Raw genomic sequence first — 25,183 nt, forward strand, 5'->3', positions numbered from 1 at the left:
TTTTCAACGACTTCTTGTTTGCGTGTGGTCGTTTAGAAATTCTTTCATTTCAACAGAAAGTCCCTCAGCAGCAGACGTCGATGATATTCAATTTTTATTTCTGATCAACTGAGCTGTTACAAGAATATTTGTAGTGTTACAATAGCTCCACATGCACAAATTGCAATTGTAAATGCTGACACGTTCCGTTTACACCTCTCTCTTGATACTGTTTTGTATGTTGGTTGTGCATTTTGGGGGCTGGCTGTTGGCTGACTTTTCAAAGCGATCGTTGTTATAAATGTTGTGGCTCTATTGGTGGCGTCTCCCTCGCAGAATTATGTTTGCATTACACCATCACCAGCGTTTATCTTCTTTTTTTTTGTCTCAAATGTAGAGGTTATGTCCTTTCTCATGTTTTCATGGTTTTTCATCAGCCTCTTGCAAACAATTAGAAAATGACTAGAATACACGTTAGATTTGTTTTCTTGTTTTCAAAGCAAGTTTCGAATTTGAAGATGCCGTTTTTCTCGTAGTTTTGTTGTTTCTTTCGAATGGAAGGGTTGAATCCTACGCTACTAAAACAGAACAAAAACTAAAAGTAAAATAACTTCTGCTCATCCCTCTACTAATGCATTGCTATAAATGACAGGTTGCAATTTATATATAGATCAATCATTCGTTCACTTTTACATGGACAATTTGTATTTGTGACACAGATGTGTAATGCTCGTGCATTCGTGCATTACACCTAAAAGCTATACAGATATACAATAACTATATATCGTAACAAAACAAATGTGTATGAAGGTTCGAAACAAAAATTCAACGATTGCGCGTGTGTGAGAGAAACAATAACATCGAACAGGGATAGATGGGATGAGAGGGCGGGGGCGGACTGTGGAGGATGCATTGCGCGCGATGCTCGCCGCCCACTATCTCGTATCACACACTCAACTGCTTGATTTTCCTCGTCCGAAATCAGTAGTTGCCTTCGGGATTTGCAGCTTGTCCAGGGCTGCTTCGGCCATCTTCTTGTACTTGCCGACCAGTTCCGGCAGGTCGTACGCGATGGCAATGTCCAGCTTGTTGATGGGACAGCCGCGGAAGTACGTGCACGTCTCGGACAGCTTCTGGAACTCGTACAGCGGGTTCAGGTGGAAGAAGTCACGGTACACGTCCGGATCGGGCAGATCGTAGCGGGAGATGTTGGTCAACGTGGACAGGCCTTCGTAGATGTGATACTGCTGCGGGTTGCCGATGATCTGCTCGGAGATGTGCTTCTTATTCGCGAAGAGGGTCTTGTGGTTGTAGTACGTCGTCAGGTAGCAGTCGACCATCTTGGCATGATTGCGCACACGTACCTGGAAAATTACAGTCAGAAAAGGTGAATTGTGAAACTGGACAAACAAGGCGTAACACTACGGCTCAACTCACAGCGAAACGACGGGCACTGGCAATCTTGTTTTCGATGCGCTTGTCGATGGCCTGACCCAAGTCGAGCAGCAGCGAGCGCTCCTGGGCCTGCAGTAGACGCACCGGCGCTCCGGATTCGTAAGGATTGGACCACAGGGACACGGTGTACATCACCGGGGGCTGAGCGGACGACATCAGTGGCGAAATGTTCCAGATCAGGGCACCCTGGACGCGGAGCAGCTCTTCCGGTTTGACCTGGTCGGCCTTGTTGAGCAGGATGCGGGTCTGCGAAGGAAAATGAGATATTTTTGACAACTGGTCGGATGTCTCTTCATCGGAATGTTACCTGATATTCTCTTCCCTTCAGTTGATCCAGAATGGCTTCCGTTTCAGGTCCGACGTCGAGCTTGGAGGGATCGTACACCAGGAAGATAATGTCAGCCCTATCGATGAACCACTGGCAGGCATCGTTGAAGGGGAAGTACTGGGAGACCTGTTTGCGCACTTCCAGAATTCCGGGGATTTCGACGATGTTGACCTGGAAAGATAGTAGCACAAGTGTTCTTATAATGAACATCAAAGCAAAACAGTATAGACATTTGTGTACAGAAACGCTAGTTCTGCGGGAATTCTGGAACACCTAGAGGAATTCCCGGTGGAAATCATAGAGAGGTTGGCGTTGCATTTGTAGAGCAATTTCTGGATGAACTGCTTGGGGTGTTTCCGATAGAACTCTTAGAAGAAATCTCGCTAGAACTTCAAGAAGAATTTCCATTGAAACTCATACAGGAAATCCCTGCTGAATTCTTACGAAAATTCCTAGTGGAACTTATATAGCAATTCATGGTGGAACTTCTTCAGGTACACGCGATGGAACTGTTCCAGGGATTCTTGTGGAAATTCCCGATCGAACTTCTAGACGAATTTTTGATGGAACTCGTAAAAAATTTTCTGCTGAATTTCTTGCAGAAATTCTAGAACAATTTTTAGTGAAATTCACAGAGGAATTCCCGATGGAACTCCTGCGTGAATTTGTAGTGGAACTCCAACAGTAATTACTGGTCAATCGTCTATTTTTTTGTGGTATTCATACAATATTTTCCGGTCGATCTCCTATAGGAATAATCGGTGGAAAAACTAGAGAAATTCTCTTTGGAACTTCTAAAGGCATTCCTGGTGATAATGCTATGGGAAATCCCGGTGGAACTTAGTGAGGAATTTTCAGTGGAATTCCCGCAAGAATTCTCGGCCGAACTCCTGCCGGCATTTTCAGTGGAGCTTCTAAGGAATCGGCTCGGTGGAACTTATAGAGACATTTCCGGTGAAACTTCTAGATGGATTCCCGTTTGAACTTCCGAAAAGAATCCCCAGTGGAAATCCCTGTGGATCATATGGAGTAATCATTTGAGGAATTCCTGGAGAAAATCTCTTGGGAACACCTAGTCGAGTGAAGTACGAACCACTGAAGACAACCTTACAGTTTAGGTTCAAATACGTATCTATTATAGGATGCAAACAAATGTAATTGGAATTAAAAGAAACAATATTTAATTCGGTTTTCCTTTACTTACAGGTATTCCACTAACATGCTCAGGTTTATCATCATCAATACACAGGAGTTTTCGGTAAAACTTCGAGCTCCCAGTGAAACTCCCACAAAAATTCCCGGTGAAACTCCTGTCGGATTTTCCAGTGGAATTACTAGGAATAATCGACGAAACTCCTAGAAAAATAATTTTTGGAACTCGTTTGAAACTCCTAGATTCCTGTTGTAACTCTTTTGGAAATTCCCGGCGGTACTCCCATCAGGCCCATCTCGGCGAAAGCATTAGAAGAATTCGCAGTGGATCTTCTGGAGGAATTCACGAAGCGAAGAGCTTCTACGTGTTCACAGAGGAACTTCGAGAGGATTTGGTTTAACTGGGAGAATTCCCACAGAAATTTACGGAAGAATCGAACGCCTTGAAACTTCTGAATTTTTCTGAGGAACTCCTGGAGGCATTCCCGTTGGAACTTCGAAAACAATTATCAGTGGAACTTCCAAAGAAATTGACGGTGGAAGAATGTCTGGTTGAACTTCTAGGAGAACTTTTGGAGCAGCTACTAGAGGATTTTTCGGTGAGACTACTGCTGAAATTTTTGGAGGAATTTCTAAATAAACTCCTTGAGAAGTTCCCAACGGAACATCTAGATTCTAGAGGACTTTCCGACGAAACTGTTAGAGTAACTTTCGATGGTACTTCTAGAGGATTTTCTGGTGCAGCTCCATGGGAAATTCTCTTTTGAACTCCTTGAGGATTTCCTGGGTTAAGTGCTAGAAGAATTTTAGGTGGAATCCCTGCCGGAATTCGCAGTGAAACTCATTTAGGAGTAATCGGTGGAACTCCTAGAATAATTCTATTTTGAAACAGAAAACATGAACGTAAAAGACATCGGCAAAACTCCACCACACTTCAACATGACCGAGACCAGAAAAAAACGAATCAATTTACCTCTCTACCCGAAATTGACAAACTCCATTCAAAACGTTCTCCAACAACAAAGTCTTCAAGCAATTTACAAAAGTAGTCAAACATTGAAGGATCTTCTCTGCACCTTGAAGGACAAAGTTCCACCGAAGGAAATGTTGGGAATTTACGAAATTCCCTGCAAAGATTGTCCCGCAGTATATGTTGAACAAACCAGTCGGAAGCATAAAACCGCCACAGGCAACGGGAAAGATCATGAATCAAGTGTTGCAGTGCATTCTATGGAACTCAACCATACCATAGACTGGGATCAAACGAAACTCAAGAAATGCATCCGAGAAGTTTCTCAATTGGGAATCGATGTTCATCACCATCGCCGAACAACCGCTGATGAATGACGACGATGCTCCGATAGTTTCGCCCCTCTTCCGATGGACAAACAAAAGATGAAAGAGTTTCATCTCCCTCTGACGTGTACGGCAGTACGTACGAAGCTGTTTTTATTTTTGTGAACAGTTGGACATCGTCCTGTAGATGGACAACATCTAGCTCGAAACCGATCGACGAAAAGGTAAATGTTTAATTCCTTTTTATGTTTTGTAAGAACGATAAGTGTTTGGAACACCTAAAAGAATACCTCGTGGAACTCTCTCAGGAATTCCCGGCGGAACTCATGCAGGAACACTTAGAAGAATAACCGGTAGAACTTCTAGAGAAACTCTCGGTGAAATCCACACATAAATTATCGGTGGTACTCCGAGAGGAATTCTATGTGGTACTCCTAGAGAAATGCCTGGTGGTGTTGCTAAAGGAATTTCCGTTTGGTGCTGCTAGAGGAATTCCCAGTGGAACTTCGAGAAGAATTCCTAGTGGAACTCACACACCAACTCCTAGAGTAAATCTCTTTGGAACTCCTGGAGGAATTTCCGGTGAAATTCCCGTTGAAACTTCGACGAGAATTACCAGTGGAATTCCCACAAAATCTATCGGCGGAACTCTTGCGAAAATTCTCAGTAAAATTTATATGGAACTTCTCTGCAATTTTCGGTAAGGCTTCTGAAACATTCTGGCGGAACTGCTTGAGAAATTCCTGGTGAAGTTATTAGAGGAATTCCGGCTGAAGCTTAAAAAAGAATTCCCAACAGTTCGCGGCAGAACTTCTACAAGAGTTCCCAGTGAATTTCAGTAGTAAGTTCCGTTGGAACTTTTAGGGGGAATGTTCGGTGGTACTCTTAGAGGAATTGCCGGTGGAGCTTATAGAGAAGTTTCCAGTGGACCTGCTAGAGGAAAACTTTGTGGAATTCTTATGTGGAATGCGGTAGAATTTCTAGAGGATTTCCCGTTGAAACTTCGGGAAGAATTCTCATAAATATTCCCAGTGAAACTTCTCGCTTTTTGGTGTCAAAATGCCTCTTTTGTGTGAGTCGTATCCATCGTATCCTTGAAGCTTTTGCCACCTTTCGGATGTTAGGTTCGCCGTAGAGTGCAGCTAGCTCGTGATTCATCCTTCGCCGTCACACACTGCAGGAGAACCTGCTCACCGTTAAAAATGGTCCTAAGTACCCGACGCTCGAACACTTCGAGTGCTTGCATGACCAGGTCTCGGGCCCGTAGAGAATTACTGGTCTTATCAGCGTTGTGTACATGGTACATTTGGTGCGAGGGTGAATCTTTTTTTGGCCGCAGATTCTTGTGGAGCCCATGGTAGACCCGCCTTCGTATTTCACGGCTAACGTTGCTGTCTGCCGTTAACCCTCGAGTGGTTGCGCTGTTGTATTTTGTACAAAACGTTGAAAAAATCTCGCCTCTTGTGCTCATCATTAGCGTGGTGCTGATGGTGGTGGCCAACGGCGCGAGTTACGGACGGTTAATAAGGACCCGCGGTAGACGAAGTCCTCCTTCACCTCGAAAGTGTCCCCGTCTATCGTAACCTAGACTTGTCCTGCCTTTCGTGGTTCCGCCTGCCAGCATGTACTTTCGACGCGTTCACCATCAGTCGGACCTTTGCTGCTTCACGTTTCAGGCGGGTGTGTACAGTTCTGCCACTATGTTATCCGCAAAACAGAAAAATTGGCCGAATTTCTTGGAAATCGTGCCTCGGCTGTTGAACCCGTCTCGTCGTATAACACTTTCCAGGGCGATGTTGAACAGCAGGCATAAAAGTCCATCACCTTGTCTTTGTCTCGTCCATGATTTTTCATAGCTCTTTGCGGTCGATACTGTTGTACGCTGCCTTGAAGTCGATGAACAGGCGGCGCGTTGGGAGCTGGAACGTTGGGAGCTCCATTCGATGAAGGCCAACGATGTTTGGAAGCTGATGTTGACCCGCCGGCAAGAAATTGGTGACATTGAAACGGGTTTTGCGAGTCAGGAGGATCAGGCGCTGTAGCACGCATGGTGATCAACGATTTCATACAACGCGTCCTGAAATCAACTTTGCACTAATAGCTAAGCTGTCTACTGTGCGCGTATTGCTGGATCTTACTGGCATCCGACATGGAAGATCACAAGTCGGTTTACGGGTTTCCTGTTTAAAGTTCACGGCTTATGGGCAAGTTGCATGCAGGCAACAGCCTCCATGTCTTAAGGACAAGGTATTTGGAGTACATAGCTCAAAATTTCTAGAGCACCGTTTTTTAGAACTGTTGAACGGATTTGGATGAAAATGCATCACGCGAATTGTTCAGTGGTTGTCAATAGCGTGATGCATTTTAATCCAAATCCGTTCAACGGTTCTAAAAAACGGTGCTCTAGAAATTTTGAGCAATGTACTCCATATACCTTGTCCTTAAAGCCAAGCTGGATTCGTTGCGCTAAATCCAGTCAAATACAAAATCACCTGGTATCTGGAATTTCTGATAATCTGAACTGCTAGATGATAGCCATGGCTGCTTAGGGCATGCCAAGAATGCTGGATCAAAGCAAATCAGTAAATGTATAGGTTTGCTAATAATATTTTTCATAAAATCATTATCGACTATGAAAAACACACATTAAATAGTCAAAAAAATAATTACCCCTTTTAACGTTTTGTCGCATCCATTAAATTTTTGATAACCCCTCTCAGTATCCGTTTCGCGGATCGCGACGAGCACAGAAATAGACGCTCTTGTGCGGTAAAGCTATTTTCGGTTCGTTTGCGTCTACCGTGCTGCTGTACTGTAGTAGTATATAGATAGGATGACCGCCACCACGACGGCGGTGGCAGTCCAAATGTCAGCGTGTTTGCCCACCTAGACGCACGCAACAGCGTGAACAGCTGCTGCTGGCATGTTACTACAATGTGGCATTGCGAAATTTGGACTTGTAATTTTAGGGTAGTATAGAGCAAATTTTGAATAATAATACTCATTAGAGAAGGTTGATGCGTGACATTATGCATTTCGATGACCTATGTGTGCTGTCATCATTGTAGTTTCAACATCAAGAACTGTCGTCTACAACTGTCGTAGACCAGCAAACTTGAAATTGTGTTCGACATAAGCCCGCTAACCTACTTCACCTAACATGAGCCACGTGACTTACCCGTTCGAGCAGCTTGTTTGGCAGTTTGTGACCCCGCAGACGGTCCAACAGTCCTTGACCGAACTTCTGCAGTCCAGAGAAAGTCCAATCGGCAGCGAGTTGGGTTCCATCCAGCACTTCTGGTTCATCTCCGTGCATGAGAATGTTGAAATAGGCTGGCGATGGCTCTGCACCTACAATGTTATCATGAATATTAGACTCCGAAGAAAGATTCTTCGTTATCCTGCTTACCAGTTCTGACCGAATTGGGAGTGTATTCGTTGTGGGTTAGGTAGTTCAGAATGGTTGACTTTCCGCCGCTCCACGGGCCCATGAACAGGATAAGCGGCTTGGAGAAAATTTCTGGATCGCCGAAGTGACGATTACTGAGATCACGGTACTTGTACAAGGTTTCCAACGGTTTGATGGCGGTGTCGTAGATTTTCTTCAGATCACGGAGGATTACGTCGGCAACCTTCTGGAGGGCTTGCTCCTTCTCGGCGGATTGATCGTTGATATGGAGCAACTCGTAAATGTGCGAAGTATCTCTAAGGTTCGATGGGATTTCGTACTCCTAGTGAGACACGAAGAACACACACAGACACAATTGAGGAAGGAAGTGAAATAATTATTCGACATTATTGAAAAGAGCGTGTTTATGGAAAAGATAGAGAATAATTTTCATTACCAGTAGCAGGTCTTCCTCTGGAAGCGGTTCGGATTCTTTGGAACTTTCTTCCGAAACAGCCTCAACAGCTTCTTCGGGAGTGGGTTCAGCCTCTTCTGGTGCGGTTTCTACCTTTTCTGCCGCTTCTTCTGAGACTTCTTCCTTAGCTACGGCTGGTTCCGAGGCCACTTCACCTTCTTCTGCGGATTCTTCTACAACGGCTTCCTCAACCACAGCAGCCTCCTCTGTGCTTTCTGGCACAACTTCTTCAGCAGGTTGTTCTTCCTCAGTAGATACAACCTCCTCAGCAGTAGCTTCTGCAGAAACTTCTTCAGCTGGCTCAGCTGATTCTTCTACGGCTTCTTCTACTGCTTCGGCACTTACTTCTTCTGCTACTTCATCACTAGCTGTGGCTTGTTCTTCTTCAGCTTCAGGGCTTGCTTCATCCACGACTTCTGGACTTGCCTCGGGTTCTGCTTCCGCCGATGGTTTTTCCTCATCAACAGCTTCAGTTTCTTCAACTTCCTGTAATTAAATGTCGACTTGTTATGTAGAAACTAAACCTCTAATGGAATGGATCGGTAAGAGGCATTGTAAATCGATTTTGTATCCCAACCCCGCCAAAAACGATCGGTGAAAGGTTTTTCAGAGGTCCAGGTATGGTAACGTGGTCAAGGTTTTTAGTTGAGGCAATTGGGTTTCATTGTGTACCTCTTCCTCAGCACTAGCTGTAGGTTCGTCATCTTCATCGATAAGTTGTTCCGTTTCTTCGCTCAATGTTTCGGACTCATCCTCTTCATCCGCCGTTGTTCCTACATCTTCTTCTTCTTCATCGTCTTCATCGTCCTTATCAGTGTCATTTTCATCGTCTTCACCCTCGCCGGTTTGATCGTCATCATCATCCTGCTCAAGTTCCTACGTAATTGTGCACAGTTTTCAACACAATCCAAGTTTTGAATTCATATTGAAAACTGTACCTGATCATCATCTTCATCTTCGTCCTGATCCTGATCTGTTTCTGTACTTGCCTCAGCATCCTCATCTCCTATCTCATTGTCTACATCTTCATCATCTACATCGTCTTCATCTTCATCTTCTTCCTGTTATTATGCGATTAAGAGCATGTGTTTCACAGTTGGTTTTATAATGCGTGTGAAAAACTATACCTGTTCTGCACTTAATGTTTGTGCCTCATCTTCTTCCTCGCCTTCTTCTTCATATTCTTCCTCATCCTCTTCCCCATTTTCATCATCTTTTTCACCTTCAGTACCTACTTCGTCGTCTACTTCCTCATCTGCATCTTCTTCGTCTTCCTATGCAACAATACATTAACAGTACAGTCCTTTAACAATTAACCAAAACGATCACCAGTGCGTGTTCGTATTGATTGTTTTTTTTTTCTAAACAACTGTACCTGTTCAGTGCTAATTGCTTGTTCCTCATCATCTTCCCCCGTCTCATCATCATCATTGTCTACATCGTCGGCGTCCTCAGTCTCATTATCCTCATCTTCCTAATCAGCGAAACAAAGACTTTTACTTTACAAAAGTGATCCGCTAACTTTCTTAATTAAGTTGTCAGATCACGATTGATAAACTATACCTGTCCATCGTCATCATTCTCTTCAGCGTCTTCATCTTCCTCTCCATCTTCATCTTCACCGTTTTCTTCTTCCTCCTCCTACATAATAAACATTTTCTAAAATGTTCCAATCTTGTTCATCGGTTTACCATACACACGAATTATGCTGGTAAACGTTTCATAATTTTTACCTCTTCAGCGCTCACCGTCTGTTCTTCGTCTTCTTCGTCCTCAGCATCGTCCTCAGTCTTGTCTTCGTCATCCTCTTCCTGTAAACATAACCACAAGAAGTTGTCACACGGTGTCCACTTCGTATTGGTATTCAAACCTATCGTTTCTCGAGCAATAATGAAATTCTGCTCAGATTTGTCATTACGCTCGACAGCCTACCTCATCGCCTTCTCCATCTTCTTCATCCTCCTGTTCAGCAGCCTCTTCACTTACTGTTTCAGCTTCTTCATCTTCCTGGTCATCAGCGGTCTCCTCATCTTCCTCGGCGTCATCTTCGGCATCGTCTCCGGTCTGCTCTTCGCTAGCTGCTTCTACGTCCGTTTCGTCCGCTTCCTGGGGTCAACAGTTTCGTCAATCAAATGATGAGAATGTATTAAGCTCTAACTTGACCGTAAAAGTCAAGAAGCACAACACAGTTTCAACGTCATGTTAATTTTTGAAACATAAATTTAGTCTGGTGATTTCAATGTCAGTAGCACGTAAAACGATTTTGGCGGGGTATGGGTATATTGGAGATTACAAGTGATAGTATTTATGAGAGATAGAAGTGGAGAAAGAACATTGCGATTGTTGATTCAAAATCCAGTGTACCGATATTTCAACCTGAAAAAGCAACTGAGAATTTGTGTCATGATGTAGAAGGTGGAACGGAGACAAATGGTGAGAGTGCAATAGAAACGAGAAATATTAGGGAACTAAGCAAGGTCTTAGGGCTCTCCACGACCAATGGTACAACCGGTTCGTACTCTCGATGTTGTCGATCATAGGTTACCTCAGCCTCTGCACTTGCTGCTTCATCCTCATCGGCTTCTTCGGCGGCTTCGTCCTCTTCTGCTTCCTCAACGGCTTCGTCCTCTTCTTCCTCTTCGTCGTCTTCGGCTGCCTGTTCTTGATTGTCGGTTACAGCTTCATCGTCTTGTGTGTCTTCTTCCGCTTCCTCCTCGTCTTCTTCTTCTTCCTCTTCCGCTGCTGCTTCTTCAGAAGCAGGCACTTCATCTTCTTCGGCATTTTCCTCGCTACCTTCGGTGGGTTGCTCGGTGGAATTGTCGAATAATGCTTCCTGCACCTCTTCCGATGGTGTCAGCTCTTCGGGTTCTGGAACATCTTGTTCAATACTGGTCTCCTCGGCGGCAGTGTTGTCTTCCTCTTCTTGGCTAGTGACGTCTATGGGTGACTCGGTACTGGGCTCTTCGGTGGCTGTTTCCTCTTTACTCGTCGTTTCTGTTAGTATATTATATGGTGTTAATATCATTAAACAGTCAACTAGCATATTCTACTATACCTCCTGCCTTCAGTTCGTGTAACGCCTTTTCGATATATGGTCGGCATTCATACTCTGTTGGTGCTTCTGCTTTAACTTGGAGGTCTGATTGGAAATAAATTCGAAAGCAAGAATTAGCGGAAATATTGACACGATCAACGCTGGTAGGTGAAATCAGTGGATGCGAAATTTGCTATTGCATCGACGACCGGATGGTTTATTTTTAGTAGTCAATGATTGTTGTAGCTTCGCGTGTAATGGCTTTCTGCCAGAACGTAAACGGCTCCTTGCTGGGAATGATTGTCGATCGTAAATTGTGTGGGACATAATCAATCTGGTGGGTACAACACCAAACAACACAGTATACGTAGTGGCATGAGACCACAAGAATAAATGCGTTTGCTAAGACCCAACTAGGGTGACAATGGGTATTATCGGCAGGTTTGTTCTCTTCGTCATGGGAGGTTTTTGTCAGCCAAATTGCCTGAAACTTGGCCATATAATTCAGCTTAGTTGGGAAGGATTTGAGACCAACTCTGAGTTCAATAGGCTTCAAAAAACCTCTAAAGACGAAGAGAACAAAACGGCCGAGAATAGGTAATTTCCCCTATATAACACATCATGTGCTCATAATAAATTCTGTATCGAGTTTGAAGTTTACCTACTAAGGCCAAAGATAGTTTTAAATTAAATTTTCTCCCATACAGCTAAAATAATATTTTAATGTAATTGTAATGCTGGATGAAATCTAAAGATTATTTTTAGTTATATGATTAGTTATGTTTATTTTATGACATGGAACTTTTTCAAAATATCAATTTTGAACACTTTTAAGGAGAAAGAGTTACAAAAACCCTTTTCCAAGAACATGATCATACGATCATACTTTCCCAACACAACCTCCTTTATCGAGCGCAGAGCGATTTGGAGGGAAAGAACGCATAGAACCCGGCAGAATGTTGAAGGATACAAATATAAGCGATAACAGCAGATCCTCATCTTTCGGGAAAATAAAACGACACCAGGAAGAAGCAGACTGTGAGCTAATGGATCTACTGTGCGTCGTTCTCAAGAAATGTACAAGAAGTTCTATCAGAAATACAACGCATCCCTCAATGGCTTTGTGGCGCGAGCCGAAATGTGCAAGGGGAAAGAAAGACCAAAGTCTACGTCCTACACAAATTTTACATTAACACATTGTACATTAACTAAGGGGGGACGAGAGGGGCGAGGCTGAGATGACCAGCATTTGGTCTACTGCACCCTACTGGGATTGTTTTGATTTTTTTTTTAATTTTTTTGTATTTGTGAATTTTAACTTAATGCTAATTCTTCACACATTGTTTTGATGATTTTGTTACAGGAATCTATATGTTGAGGTTTATGCGATAGGCTGCCTGCTGGAAAACCTTCAGGAATTTGTGGAGAGATTGTTCCAGACATTCTTGCTGCGATTCATCCTGAAATTTCTACTGGGTTTCTTCCAGAAATTATTACTGATATACTTCCAGGAATTTTTCCGGGGATTCTTCCATGGATGTTTATAAGAATCACTAAAGACATGACCACTGTTTTTCTTGGAATTATTTTGCTTCTCCATCAGATTTTTTGTTGATATTCCTGCAAGATTTTTCTCAGGAATTTCTATATGAACTCATCTAGGGATGTAGCATAATTTCCTTCAGAAATTATACCGGGGATTCATCAAGAGAACTCTTTGAGGGATATCTCAAGAGTTTCCTTAAAAAGAAAAAAAAATGTGGGGATGTCATCAGTTATTCCTCTAGAAATCAATCAAACAGTTTATCCCAGGAGATTTCTCTAGAAATTCTCTATAAATTTCCCTAGGTCTTCTACGAATGTCTCGAAGGTTTCTCTTGAGGTTCATCCAGGATTTTCTCGTGGTATTCCAACAAGAATAGGGTAGCGAACCACTTGGGCAGCGGCCGGTATTTTGGGCACTCTACCCTATAAGTCAGTCAATTCAAAACCAATTGATTTGACATCTTGTACACGGCTAGATACTATACGTATCTCATCGCGTTCCAAAAATTGTGTCAATTGGTTCAGAATTGGCTGAGTTATAGCAGAAAAGTGCCCAAAATAGGACCCCTTCCGAGATAGTTCCTTTTCCCTATCTTTTGCTATTGCTTAAACATTTTTTCTGATTTCATCGAGAATTCCTGCAGAAATTCTCCTGGAATTTCTTGCTGGGAATTCTCCTGGAATTCAAGCTATAATTTCTGAAGCCGTTTTGGCTGGGATACCTCCAGTAAATGTTCCAGATAGTTTCCAGAACTTTTTTTTCAGGAATTCCTACGTGGATTTCTCCAAGAATTTCATCAGGAATTCCAACAAAGATTGCTTCAGAGATTTCAATTGAAATTTCTCCAATGAAGAATCATTGGAATTATTCCAGAAATTTTTCATGGTATTCCTTTAGGGATGTTCCAAGGATTTCTTAGGAGATCACAATAGGGTCTTCTTCAACAATTATTGAAGGGTTTTTTTTCCGGGATTCTCTTAGAGCATAGGCTACCAAACTTTCAGGTGCGCGACCCCCTTTTGCCAACCGACGAACTTTTCGCGGTTCACCATAGAAACTCCCTCATATGTTGTATATTATAGTAAAACATTTGACTGTCTCTCGCGACCCCCTGGATGAAGGCCGGCCACCCCCCAAGAGGGAGGGGGGTCGCGACCCACAGTTTGGGAAACTATGTCTTAGAGGTTTCTACATAAATTACTCACGGGACTCTTTCAGGAGTTCCTGTAGAATTTCGTTCTGTACTCCCTCAGGAAACTTCTTCACGAATTCTTTCAGGGATTGCTCCAGAAACTTCAACTGGAATTTCATCAAACATTTCTCCAGTGATTCCTCTTGGGGTTTTTAGAGGTTTCTCTGGGGATCTAAATAAGCTGTAACTCATTTAGATCAGTTTTAGATTTTACAGAAGCGCCCTAGGAAAAAAACATTTTTCTGTGAAGTAGTGTATTCTGCCATTTGTGGCATTTCTTCCGAAAACACATTTACGCATATTCAAAAATGTTCACAAATGACCACTGAATTAAATTCTAACCATCGCGCAGTAATGATGACATTGTCGTGTGTTTGTCCCAGCTTGAACAGATTAGGATTAGGATTTTGTGTGGCTTCGTGGTCGTGCGGCTAAGGTAACCAAGCCTTTAGTCGCATCGTGCTAAGGAGTGCGGGTTCGATTCCCGCCGCAGCTGTCAGGAAAAGTTTTCGGCTGTGCCACTGGGCGTTGCATGCTAGTCCGTTGTCTAGTGTCGTGCTTCCTTCAAAGAGCAAATAGCTCACTGGAAGCAATAAACGTGTCTGTGTCTTTAGGATACCCAAGTAACAATTCCATTGCTGATTAGTTTTGATTGATTTTTATTAAGGTTTTATTACTACAATAATTAAAACTCACAGTTTTATGACTGCTTTTATGAAAACCATTTATAAAATGTTTTATAGTATACTTGAAGATATCCATAAAGGCAGATTTCAAGAGTAAACAAAACTTTCCGATATGTGAACCTTCTCGCAATCATTATTACCACAATAAAACTGTTAAAACTCTCAACAGATGGCGATCCGTTCGATTAGTAACGACATCTGTTGGTGGAAAAACAGAAACTACGACACTGCTAGGTTTATTGCGGTCAGCATAAAAGTAAACTTGCTTTCGTTTTATTTTCACTGATTATGGTCGTCGCTATATTGAAGAATTAGCTTACTTTTATGGAAATAGGTAATTTTGCTTAAATTAGCAATGAATTGATAGTTTGCCATCATTTTCATAACATGCTCACATAAATAAACTCTCTCTGCTGAGTTTTCTTGTGATTCGAGATAGTTTTACTAAATTCACAAATTGATTTGTTTCATTCCAAGATGATAATAAAGCCTGTATCCGCAATAATCGGGACACAGAAGTATGGCAGTAACTCTGTACTGAATCAATAAAAAATGATCCAAAATTAACTGAGAACTCTTCGATGTATGTTTATTATTTGTGCAAAATTTCATTAAAATCGACGCATTACTTTTAGCTGTAGATGACAAACAAACAGACGTGGTTTTTAAGATTTTGTACAATCATCACCAATTTTCATTCGCATACTAGATGGTTCTTTTCCGCTACAATTCAAAGTTCTGTAAGGATAATTATGAAATTTCGTGAGCAGTTATGATACTTATAGAGACACTTTCTTGCAAAATTTCATCAACTTTTATCAATTGGATTGAAAGACACTGGTGTTGATAGGGGATAGTGTTAGTGAAAATGTTTCATGTTTTTCATGTGCGATGTTTGCCCATTCATAACTTTTGAATGTCTCTGCCAATTTTCATGAAATTTTCACAGAAGGTAGTTGATTATGTGTATATTATTCCTGCAAAATTTGGTGATTATTGGTGTAGTACTTTCAACAATACAATCGAAACAATAAGGGGTGCTCACTAATTGTTGTCTGAGGGGCAAAAATCACGGTTAGCCCCAATATATGTTTCAGCTATAAAATTGTTGATAGTGCATCGATTTTTTTGAAATTTTGCCTATACAAGGGATGTATATTGAGAGGTTTGTGTTCAAAATTTCAGCCATTTCTTTTTTTAAATCCAAAAGTTACAGCGCTGACAAGCTAAACCAGGGGCTGTACAAAATTCAATTGCTCGCGTTCTACTATTTCATTGCTACAACAAAAGGTACTTCACCGATTCAATTGAAATTTTGCAGGTAAAATAAATACATCTTGAGATATTATCAGGCAAAATTTGAGCAATTTTAATGTATATATTGCAGAGTTGCAGCCATATTTCTGTGTCCCGATTATTGCGGATACAGGCTTTATTCACTATTTCCGAAGCGCATTAATTTTATGATTCGACATCCTCAATATTCACGGTAAATTCGAATGCGCATAATGGTAGGCACAATAATTACTAAAATATTACTTTGAAATGATCGCTTTCTACTTACGAATGATGTATCCTCCTGAACTTAACGTGCCATCGAAGAAGCTTCTCTGCATATTGAGCTGTCATAGTTTTTGTTGAAAAAAAAACAACAACAATCGAGTGGTTTTACAACGGGTTTATTGCTACTCTTAATGCGGTTTGCAAAACCTCTCCGAGAGTGGTCCACTTAGCCGGAAGATGCTCTTAAAGAGGTTATCAAGAGGTTTTAATGTATGATTTAGTTTTATTGCAAGTTTTATAAAATTGGTCATGAAGATCTCTTGTAGAGCCGAACAAAACTTAAAATGTTACTTGGGTAAAGATAGTGCACTACGAGTTTAGAGATAGTAAAGTCTTGCATTCTGATTTTCGAGAGCTAATTTCGAGTCGGTAAATACAGAAATGCTGATGAAGATCTTCCATCAATCAGTTTCGATTTTGGGTTAGTAATACATAATCGTTTATTCACGAGTTGAAAAATACGCAAGAAACTCGGCTTCTGTTTTGTCATCAACAACATTTTTCGAGATTATGTCATTATCAGTTACCAATTGGGATAAAGCGTAATCGCCGCGCCTTTTTTGTTGCTTGATTTGTGCCTCTTTTGTTCGACAATTCTCTTCGCTGCAAATGGCACAGTGGGCCACTTGACTAATAATGTCGAAAAAGTGGGTTTTAATCAATTTTGAAGCAAAAAAATAAAAAAAATGTTTTACCATTAGGTTTGCAAAAGTTCACAATAGAATGGTTCTTCCATAGCATAAATATACGTTATTAGCGTGGTTGAAAATATCATTTTTGCTCCACACCGCTTATTCAATTCATAACCAGATTCTATGCCTTCTCCCAAAATTTGAGCTTATTTGGTTGAAAATTGAGACTGCACAAGCCCTTCAAAATTTGTATGGGAATTACTAGGGAAACACAATGAAAGATCTAAAAACTGGTCGCAGTGACTTATATAGCACCATAGCATTTCCCCATATAGCACCATAGCATTTCCCCAAATACTCCTGGGCTATTCTATCAGCTATAACTTCACCAAAGACCGCATTTAAATCGGATGCCTCATTTTTTTACAATGAGCACCCCAATGGCGACGTTGCAAGTACCGAAGGTGGCGTGGAAACGGATCTAGGAGTATGTGCACAGGACGAAAGACTTCCGGCCCCTGACCTCCAAGAGATTGAGGAGGAGGTTGGCCGGTTGAAAAACAACAAAGCCGCTGGAGCAGATCAACTACCAAGCGAGCTTCTAAAATATGGTGGAGAAGCACTGGTGAGAGCACTACACTGGGTCATTACCAAGATTTGGGAGGAAGAAGTATTACCGGAGGAATGGATGGAAGGTATTGTGTGTCCCATATACAAAAAGGGCGACAAGTTGGATTGCGGGAACTACCGCGCGATCACTCTACTGAGCGCTACGTACAAGATACTCTCTCAAATTTTATGCCGCCGTCTATCACCGATTGCAAGAGAGTTCGTGGGGAAATATCAGGCTGGATTTATGGGCGAACGCGCTACAACGGACCAGATGTTCGCCATCCGCCAGGTGTTGTAGAAATGCCGCGAATACAACGTGCCCACACATCACTTGTTCATCGATTTCAAATCGGCGTATGATACAATCGATCGAGAACAGCTATGGCAGATTATGCACGAATACGGATTCCCGGATAAACTGATACGATTGATCAAGGCGACGATGGATCGAGTGATGTGCGTAGTTCGAGTATCAGGGACACTCTCGAGTCCCTTCGAGGGTTACGGCAAGGTGATGGTCTTTCGTGTTTGCTGTTCAACATTGCTTTTAGAGGGTGTAATTAGGAGAGCGGGGATAAACACGAGTGGAACGATTTTCACGAAGTCCGTTGAGCTGCTTGGTTTCGCTGATGATATTGATATTATTGCTCGTAAATTTGAGACGATGGCGGGAACGTACATCCGACTAAAGAGTGAAGCCAAGCGAATCGGATTAGTCATTAATGTGTCGAAGACAAAGTACATGATGGCAAAGGGCTCCGCCCGCCACCCCGAATTTATATCGACGGTGATGAAATCGAGGCGGTTGAAGAATTCGTGTACTTGGGCTGACTGGTGACCGCCGACAACGACACCAGCAGAGAAATGCAGAGACGCATTGTGGAAATTCAGGAAATTCAGCTTACTTTGGACTCCGCAGAACTCTACGATCGAATAAAGTTCGCTTAAGATACAAGCAGATGATTACTCTTTTGTTCATATAGTAGAGTCAAATATTTAACCGTATTCTTGCACGTGTGTTTGCGTGTTGGTCGTAAGTAATGAAGAAGTAACAACAAGTAACAAAATCTCAGCCACATTTTAATTGAAAACAAACCTGCCAAAACGAGTACATATGACCTGAACAAAAGAATAAGTGCATTTCTTCGGGTCTCATTTAACAGCTCGTTTCTAAAATTAACAAACCGATTGTCGTACGTAACTTGTGTTTTTCGTGGGTATGTCTTTGCTCCTTTGCAGCAACCAAACAGCTTGCTTTCGTTCCTTTCGCCGCACCTTCGCAATAATTTGTATTCGAAAACAGTCATCAACAAGTACAGAGAAGATGCAATCTCAAGTATTTTAGGCGCATTTCTTGAATGCGACGCCACTTAAAAATACAAATTGTTGGCAAAAAATAGGCACTGTCAATCTAAGTTCTAAAATTGTTTGTAGTATAGTTCTGATGCTTGCGCTATATTGCCTAACCAGCTTGACAATAGGCACGTGACCTATGCTTTAGAATCGAGTATGATATAACTGCATCCATTCCACCTTACGTGGGTGGTGGCGACCGTGGCGACGGCGTCACATTGGTGCAGCAGACGCACGTCACTGATCTCACATCAAGATCGTCTTTCCAAAATGTGTGTTATAGGTATTTATACCGCTCGAGCTTAATCCACAAAATTAACGCTTACGTAGAACACGGTCTTGACATGGATTCAATTCAACCGGAGGTGGATGAGGATGAGCAGTTGCCGCGACCAGCAGCGCAGACAAGCTCCTGCCCTGGCGTCGCGGCGATCGAGAATGTGACATGGTGTCTAACTTTTCGGGTCTATTTTCGCTCGCAGCCCGTTTGGCGTGGAAATTGATGATCTACCTCTATTTCAATGTCGCCAAAGAACGAGCGGTTCCGTCTTCGCCGCGTTATGTTTTTCGGCGATTTGGCTTCATGAAGAGATATACATTATTTTTGTTATATCTATTTCCTATAACCTAGTAAGATCTGGTTTTTAACTAGTTAAATGGCCAATATGATTACACAGGAAGGTCATCGAGAGCACCTGTAACAGTAGGAAATTAAAAAAAAATAATGTACTTGGGCACCGCAATTTTTTCTGGAGCCTTTTATCACTGTCTCACTGTCTCATCGTAATCGACGAGATCTTGGTAAGTGCGATTGATGGATCGTGAAATCGTGGGTTGCTGTGGCAGCCCAATACCATGGATCATCTGAATAACTTGGTCGGGGTTCTGCTAAACCGGACCAAAGACCATATTTTGAAAAAAAAAAATGAGTTTTCTTAACCATTGGATGAAGAAAATGGTGATCTTCATGTCATGTAAAAAACCAGTAATTCTGACAGCTCTTCGTGGAATAAATTCACAATTTCTGTTTGGCAGAACAAACAAAAAATAAAATTGCATCCAACCAGAGTGAACTGTAAACCAGATGATGAACGTTTCAAGTTCTCCTCATCACCATCAGATTTCTCACTTCTAACCGACTCATAGTAACAATCTGTAAGAGAATCCAACACGTTATTTTTAAATACGGGTGTTGGAGGATCTAATTATGTTTCGATGCGCTGATCGCCATTTTTCCAAATCACATTCAGCCAGACAGAACCAAATCCACTGCATGTTACAATAAACTTATTCTCAACAATACAAAAGTCAATTGGCACGGTAAAGGCTGGGTATGCTGCGCAATTCAGATCCCATTGTGATCCACTAGCCTCTGCCAAGCAATTCCTATCCCTACCTCCTCATGGTACCGGCCGGAAACTACGAGCAACCTTTGGGAAGATCGGGTAACCAAACCCGGTGGGAACTTTAGTCGTAGGCTGACAGGGAAGGAGGGGTTTGCTTCGGCAAACCTGAGCGTCTGTTCTCCAGGAGGAGCGGCACCCAACAGCGTCTGATCCCCATGTCAGGGGTGGCTGATCAACGCCCGAGTACCAGGGAAAGACTCTAAGCTCAACTGTGCACTATGGTCCTCCGGAAAGTAGGGGGTTGGTGTCAGGCCCCACGAGCCAGCCGTAAAAAAATATTGTAACGGAAAATCAGCAACAGAAAATTACGAACCGAGACCAACGGCAACGACCCCAGCGAACAAAAATGACTTGCGATTGGAAACTCGGTACGTGGAACTGACGATCTCTCAACTTCATTGGGAGCACCCGCATATTCGCCGAACTACTGAAGGACCGCGGGTTCGGCATCGTAGCGCTGCAGGAGGTGTGTTGGACAGAATATATGGTGCAAACGTTTAGAGGTAAGCACCGTTCGGCGCCAGTTGTGTTTTACGTCGGCGGGTCTAGGAGCTAAGCCTTAAATTCCGACGCCCAGGGAGACGAGACAACCACCACACCTGGGACCCTACATATCGAACCCATCAACACATGGGCCGGGCTTTACTTCCTATCCGAGGGAAGACGTGATCACGGATTCTATGTCTCAGAAAATCCCGTCGGCGTCGACGGGCATTGAACCCCGACCGACTGGGGTGAGAGGCAATTACGTTTACCCCTACACCACCGACGCCGACGCCCACACTCCGGAAGCACTGATGATGACAAGAAAGCTTTTTTACGCGCAGCTCGAACGCGAGTACGATCGCTGATTTAAACGCTCAGATAGGCCAGGAGGAGGAATTCAGACCGACGATTGGTTCAGCGCACACCAGCAGACGAACGAAAACGGCCTACGACTTATTGATTTAGCCGCCTCCAAAAATATGGCCATACGTAGCACCTTTTTCCAACACAGCCTCCCTTATCGTTACACCTGGAGATCACTACAGCAGACGGAATCTCAAATCGACCACGTTCTGATTGACGGACGGCACTTATCCGATATTATCGACGTCCGATAAGATAAAATATCAGTATTTTTATTTTTGTCAAGACTGGAAAGCCATCTCTTCGAGTGACAACAACGTGGGCCGTGAAATTCGGAGGCGCATCATCAACGAAAGTCGGGCCTACTACGGGCTCCAGAAGAAACTGCGGTCGAAAAAGATTCACCCACGCACTAAATGCATCATGTACAAAACACTAATAAGACCGGTGGTACTCTACGGACACGAGACTTGGACCATGCTCGAGGAGGACCTGCAAGCACTCGGTGTTTTCGAGCGACGCGTGCTAAGGACGATTTTCGGCGGTGTGCAGGAGAACGGTGTGTGGCGGAGAAGGATGAACCACGAACTCGCAGCACTTTACGGCCAACCCAGCATCCAGAAGGTGGCCAAAGCCGGAAGGATACGGTAGGCAGGGCTCGTTGCAAGAATGCCGGACAACAACCCTGCAAAGCTGGTACTTGCTACTGATCCGGTTGGCACAAGAAGGCGTGGAGCGCAGAGAGCACGATGGGCGGACCAGGTGGAGCGTGATCTGGGCGCGACCGAGGAGGATGGAGAGCGGCAGCCACCGGAAATCGCAGCAGAGGCACTGAGGCAGACCCAGAGGCTCATGACAGAAAATTTGATCTGGCCACAGGCCAGGACGCCCATATAGCCGAGGCGGTAAACGCACGGGTATTCAGCATGACCATGCTGAGGGTGACGGGTTCGATTCCTGATCGGTCCAGGATCTTTTCGTAAAGGAAATTTCCTTGACTTCCTTGGGCATAGAGTATCTTCGTGCCTGCCACACGATATACGCATGCAAAATGGTCATTGGCAGAGGAAGCTCTCAGTTAATAACTGTGGAAGTTCTCATAGAACAGCTGAGAAGCAGGCTTTGTCCCAATGAGGACGTTACGTCAAGAAGAGAGAGAGACAGGCCAGGACGATGGCGGGCATTCGGCCAGGATAGAGATCTTTCAATTCAACGCTCTGCATCATCATGGGTGCTCAGGACTGAGAGTAAGTAAGTAGTTTGCTCAGGCACTTTTTTCGAAAACGCTTTCTTCTCTTAGAAAAGTCATTCAAAGTCGTTCACAAGCCGTTGCGAAGCTTTACAGCGTAGGGAGACCGTTTCTATTGTTCCTAAGGTTGCTCCTATTTTTCATCCATTTAGGATTGAAGTTTTCTTGTTAGAAGTGAACACGTTCCTTCTCTTCCTGCCGTAACGTTCCCACTGGGACAAAGTCAGCATGTTAGCACCAATTTTACATTTAATAACTAAATAATTTATCTATATTTGATCATTTCGCTTGTGTATATATGTATAATAGTCTCGAAAATACTCTATGTATGCCCAAGGAAGTATTAAAGGAAACTTCCATTACGAAGTGTTCCTGGATCGAACCCGTCGTGCAATCAGAAATTCGGTATATTCTCATTGAAGAAGTTTCGCGATAATCATTGATTCTGTGACGAGACTCTGTCGGGCAAGTCACAAGGGTTCCCAAGCACAAGATAAAACATAACCGATTTTAACATTTTCTAAGAATTTCAAATCGAGCTAACTTGAAGAAGTTTCCGTAATTCATCTAAGGCTGAAAATATTTCGTTGAAAATTCTAAAATGTTTATAAATTTCTTGCTTTAAAAAATCCAAATGAGATTGTCAAACCCTTCCAATGATCCAACAGAAATTTTCGAAACTCCTTCCAAGTATGCATTTCGTAATAAAATGATCAATACCTTGACTACTAGTTAAGGTACACAATTGGCTAAGATCCCATATACGGTTTAGAATCAGGCAATTGGGCCGACAAAACCCCCTCATGCTGAAAAGAATATAAAAATCGCCCAAACTGCCGAAGTCACCCTATGTCCATGAATAATGTTGAAACAATTCGATATCCAGTATTTAGTTCAAAAAAAGTGTTTGTATCAGGATATTAGGATGAGTATCAAATTTTGACTTATGTTGTTTTCTTAAAAAAAATGCAACTTTTAAGACTCCAATACACGTGATAAATATTTAGCCAAATAAGACGGTCGCTGGTCCGCTGATTGAGATAAGCATATTACTTCACGGTTATTTCACCGAGTTAGAAACTAAACTGTATAGGGAATCGCGCCACTTGGGCGGTGGCTTCTATATTCGTCTGTTTTCCATTATAACTCAGTCAAATTTGAACCAATCGACACAACTTTTGGAATGTGATAAGATAGGTATAGTATCCACCCGTGTACAACATTTCAAGTCAATTGGTTCAAATTTGACTGAGTTATAGTGGAAAACAGACGAATATAGAAGCCACCGCCCAAGTGGCGCGATACCCTATTTGACTTTGGGAATACTTAGTATCTTGACTTCCATAAAGTATCTGAGTCCTTGACACATGATATACAAATCGAATTCAATCTTTATGTTTACAGTTGACGTGTTAATAGAATTCTAAGTTGAGGACACAATGTCGCAATCAATGTTGTTTCATTCGTTCATTACCTATCGCAACTTAGAAGTTATTGTGGGACCTTTTGAAACCGAAACTAAAATACCTATAAATGAAAACGTGGATCACCTGTGGATTACCGCCGCAAGTTTGCTGCTCTATAGCACACATATGCTCTGTCTTGTCGTGTATCTAAAGTTTCGTTTGTTTCATGTCAAACATAAGTGCACTCCTACCGGCGACGAATGGATTCTACAGCAAAGTCGCCGCAGAATGTTAAAAATAATTTGCTAACCTCACTCACTGTCATTAGTCGAAAAGGAAATCATCATACCCATACGTACGCTGCGTTGCTAGTCGGTCTCGAAGATATCGCCCACCGAAATATTCATACACACATCACCGTGATCTATCTTCTAGGAGGATCAGCTGAATTTTCCCCACCGCCATTGCATAATGAGATTATATAACAATTGTAGCTTTTTCATCGTTCAATCTACGTTGCACTCTCCGTGGGGGGCATTTCCTCCCAAAAGAAGCTGGTAGGGTCCATCAATCGTTGTTTTGTCTTCTTTCCCATCTCGATCGACGTCGTTGCACCGAAACGATATTTTCGAATCGCACTCAGTGATTTCACTATCGGAAGAATTTCACATCTCTTCAGAACCTACCGTGCACCGAAAGGGTGAACAGTGCAAGTCCTAGAAGGACCCACACCGATAACCGCGCCATGCTGGAACTCCGTTTTCGTTAACCACCGTCCGTGCTTGTGCCTTATGAGGAAAGGCTCTTTTTTCCTATTTTCGGGTTCAACGTGGAAAAAAATCAGAGGAAAATCAGTATTTTCATCAAATACCCGAGTCACACTGCCGAATTTTTCAGGCTCAAAATTCTCTCACTATCCAACGCGACGTGCACACACACACTTGCGCGTGGGAGCCAAGAAAATGAGCAAGAAATAAGCGGATTCGTATCACAAAAATGGCACTCAAAGATTTTCAAACTGACGGGTTTCTTCTTATTTTCAAAATATTTCCGTTATACTTTTTCTCGTAATGTCGTTTTTCGTTACTGCTTGGAATTCTTTTCCATTCGTACGTTTTCTTCTCTTTGAAAGAAATTGAACCATGCAACAAGAACACAAGTCAGATCACTCACTATCACATTAGCGTTTCGAAGTTCCGTTTCTAAATTAATCAGTCTATTAGGTGAGGATTCGTTGTAATGCTGCACGCATTCAAAACCAATTTCAAAACCGAAAAAAAAAACTCAAAAATCACGATTTTCAATTCTTAAAAATAATTCACTATATCGAGAGGACGAATCAAGTGGAAACTCCCGCACGACCTCCACCTGGCAGGCAAGTTCGGTTGATTGTTGGCGCGATGTGGACGTTTGCCCCTCTCGACTCAAGTCACATTACAGAACATTACGAACGGGACGGTGTACTCGTCGATTTTGGGTGAAAAACCGTGAGAGCAAGAGCGCGCGTGAGAAATTCGACCGACAACCGGGATCTTCGTAGGACTGCTGCGAAATTTGCCGGGGCAAATATTATCTCCATTGC

The 25,183-nt window shown here is 42.7% G+C and overlaps 1 protein-coding gene across 2 annotated transcripts; it reads right to left on the reverse strand.

Annotated features, from left to right (window-relative positions):
• Positions 1-77: 77 nt before the first annotated feature.
• LOC109622975 (uncharacterized) lies at positions 78-24,618 on the reverse strand. Of its 2 annotated transcripts, XM_062847040.1 has the most exons (16): positions 24,288-24,618; positions 11,129-11,212; positions 10,619-11,067; positions 10,006-10,179; positions 9,807-9,884; positions 9,637-9,714; positions 9,449-9,547; positions 9,201-9,347; positions 9,012-9,134; positions 8,746-8,949; positions 8,056-8,559; positions 7,620-7,941; positions 7,389-7,561; positions 1,742-1,933; positions 1,417-1,680; positions 78-1,343 (listed from the first exon to the last, which is right to left on the reverse strand). In XM_062847040.1, the coding sequence occupies exons 1-16, from the start codon at positions 24,346-24,348 to the stop codon at positions 933-935; spliced, it is 3,363 nt and encodes a 1,120-aa protein (XP_062703024.1). In that variant the 5' UTR covers positions 24,349-24,618; the 3' UTR covers positions 78-932. The 2 variants fall into 2 exon arrangements, with proteins under 2 accessions (XP_062703024.1, XP_029713509.2); XM_029857649.2 differs by lacking the exons at positions 8,746-8,949; positions 9,012-9,134; positions 9,201-9,347; positions 9,449-9,547; positions 9,637-9,714 and having other exon boundaries at positions 24,288-24,616.
• Positions 24,619-25,183: the final 565 nt, after the last annotated feature.

This window comes from Aedes albopictus, chromosome 1 (assembly GCF_035046485.1).
Source record: "Aedes albopictus strain Foshan chromosome 1, AalbF5, whole genome shotgun sequence".
NCBI classification, from domain to species: domain Eukaryota; kingdom Metazoa; phylum Arthropoda; class Insecta; order Diptera; family Culicidae; genus Aedes; species Aedes albopictus.

Excerpts from the sequence above, each read along its gene's own strand:
- LOC109622975 (XM_062847040.1), bottom strand. The coding sequence starts at position 24,348 with ATGGCGCGGTTATCGGTGTGGGTCCTTCTAGGACTTGCACTGTTCACC. Across the intron at positions 8,950-9,011 it reads AAGATGAAGATGATGATCAG|GAACTTGAGCAGGATGATGA; the intron begins GTACAGTTTTCA and ends ACAATTACGTAG. Across the intron at positions 1,934-7,388 it reads CAAACAAGCTGCTCGAACGG|GTCAACATCGTCGAAATCCC; the intron begins GTAAGTCACGTG and ends CTATCTTTCCAG.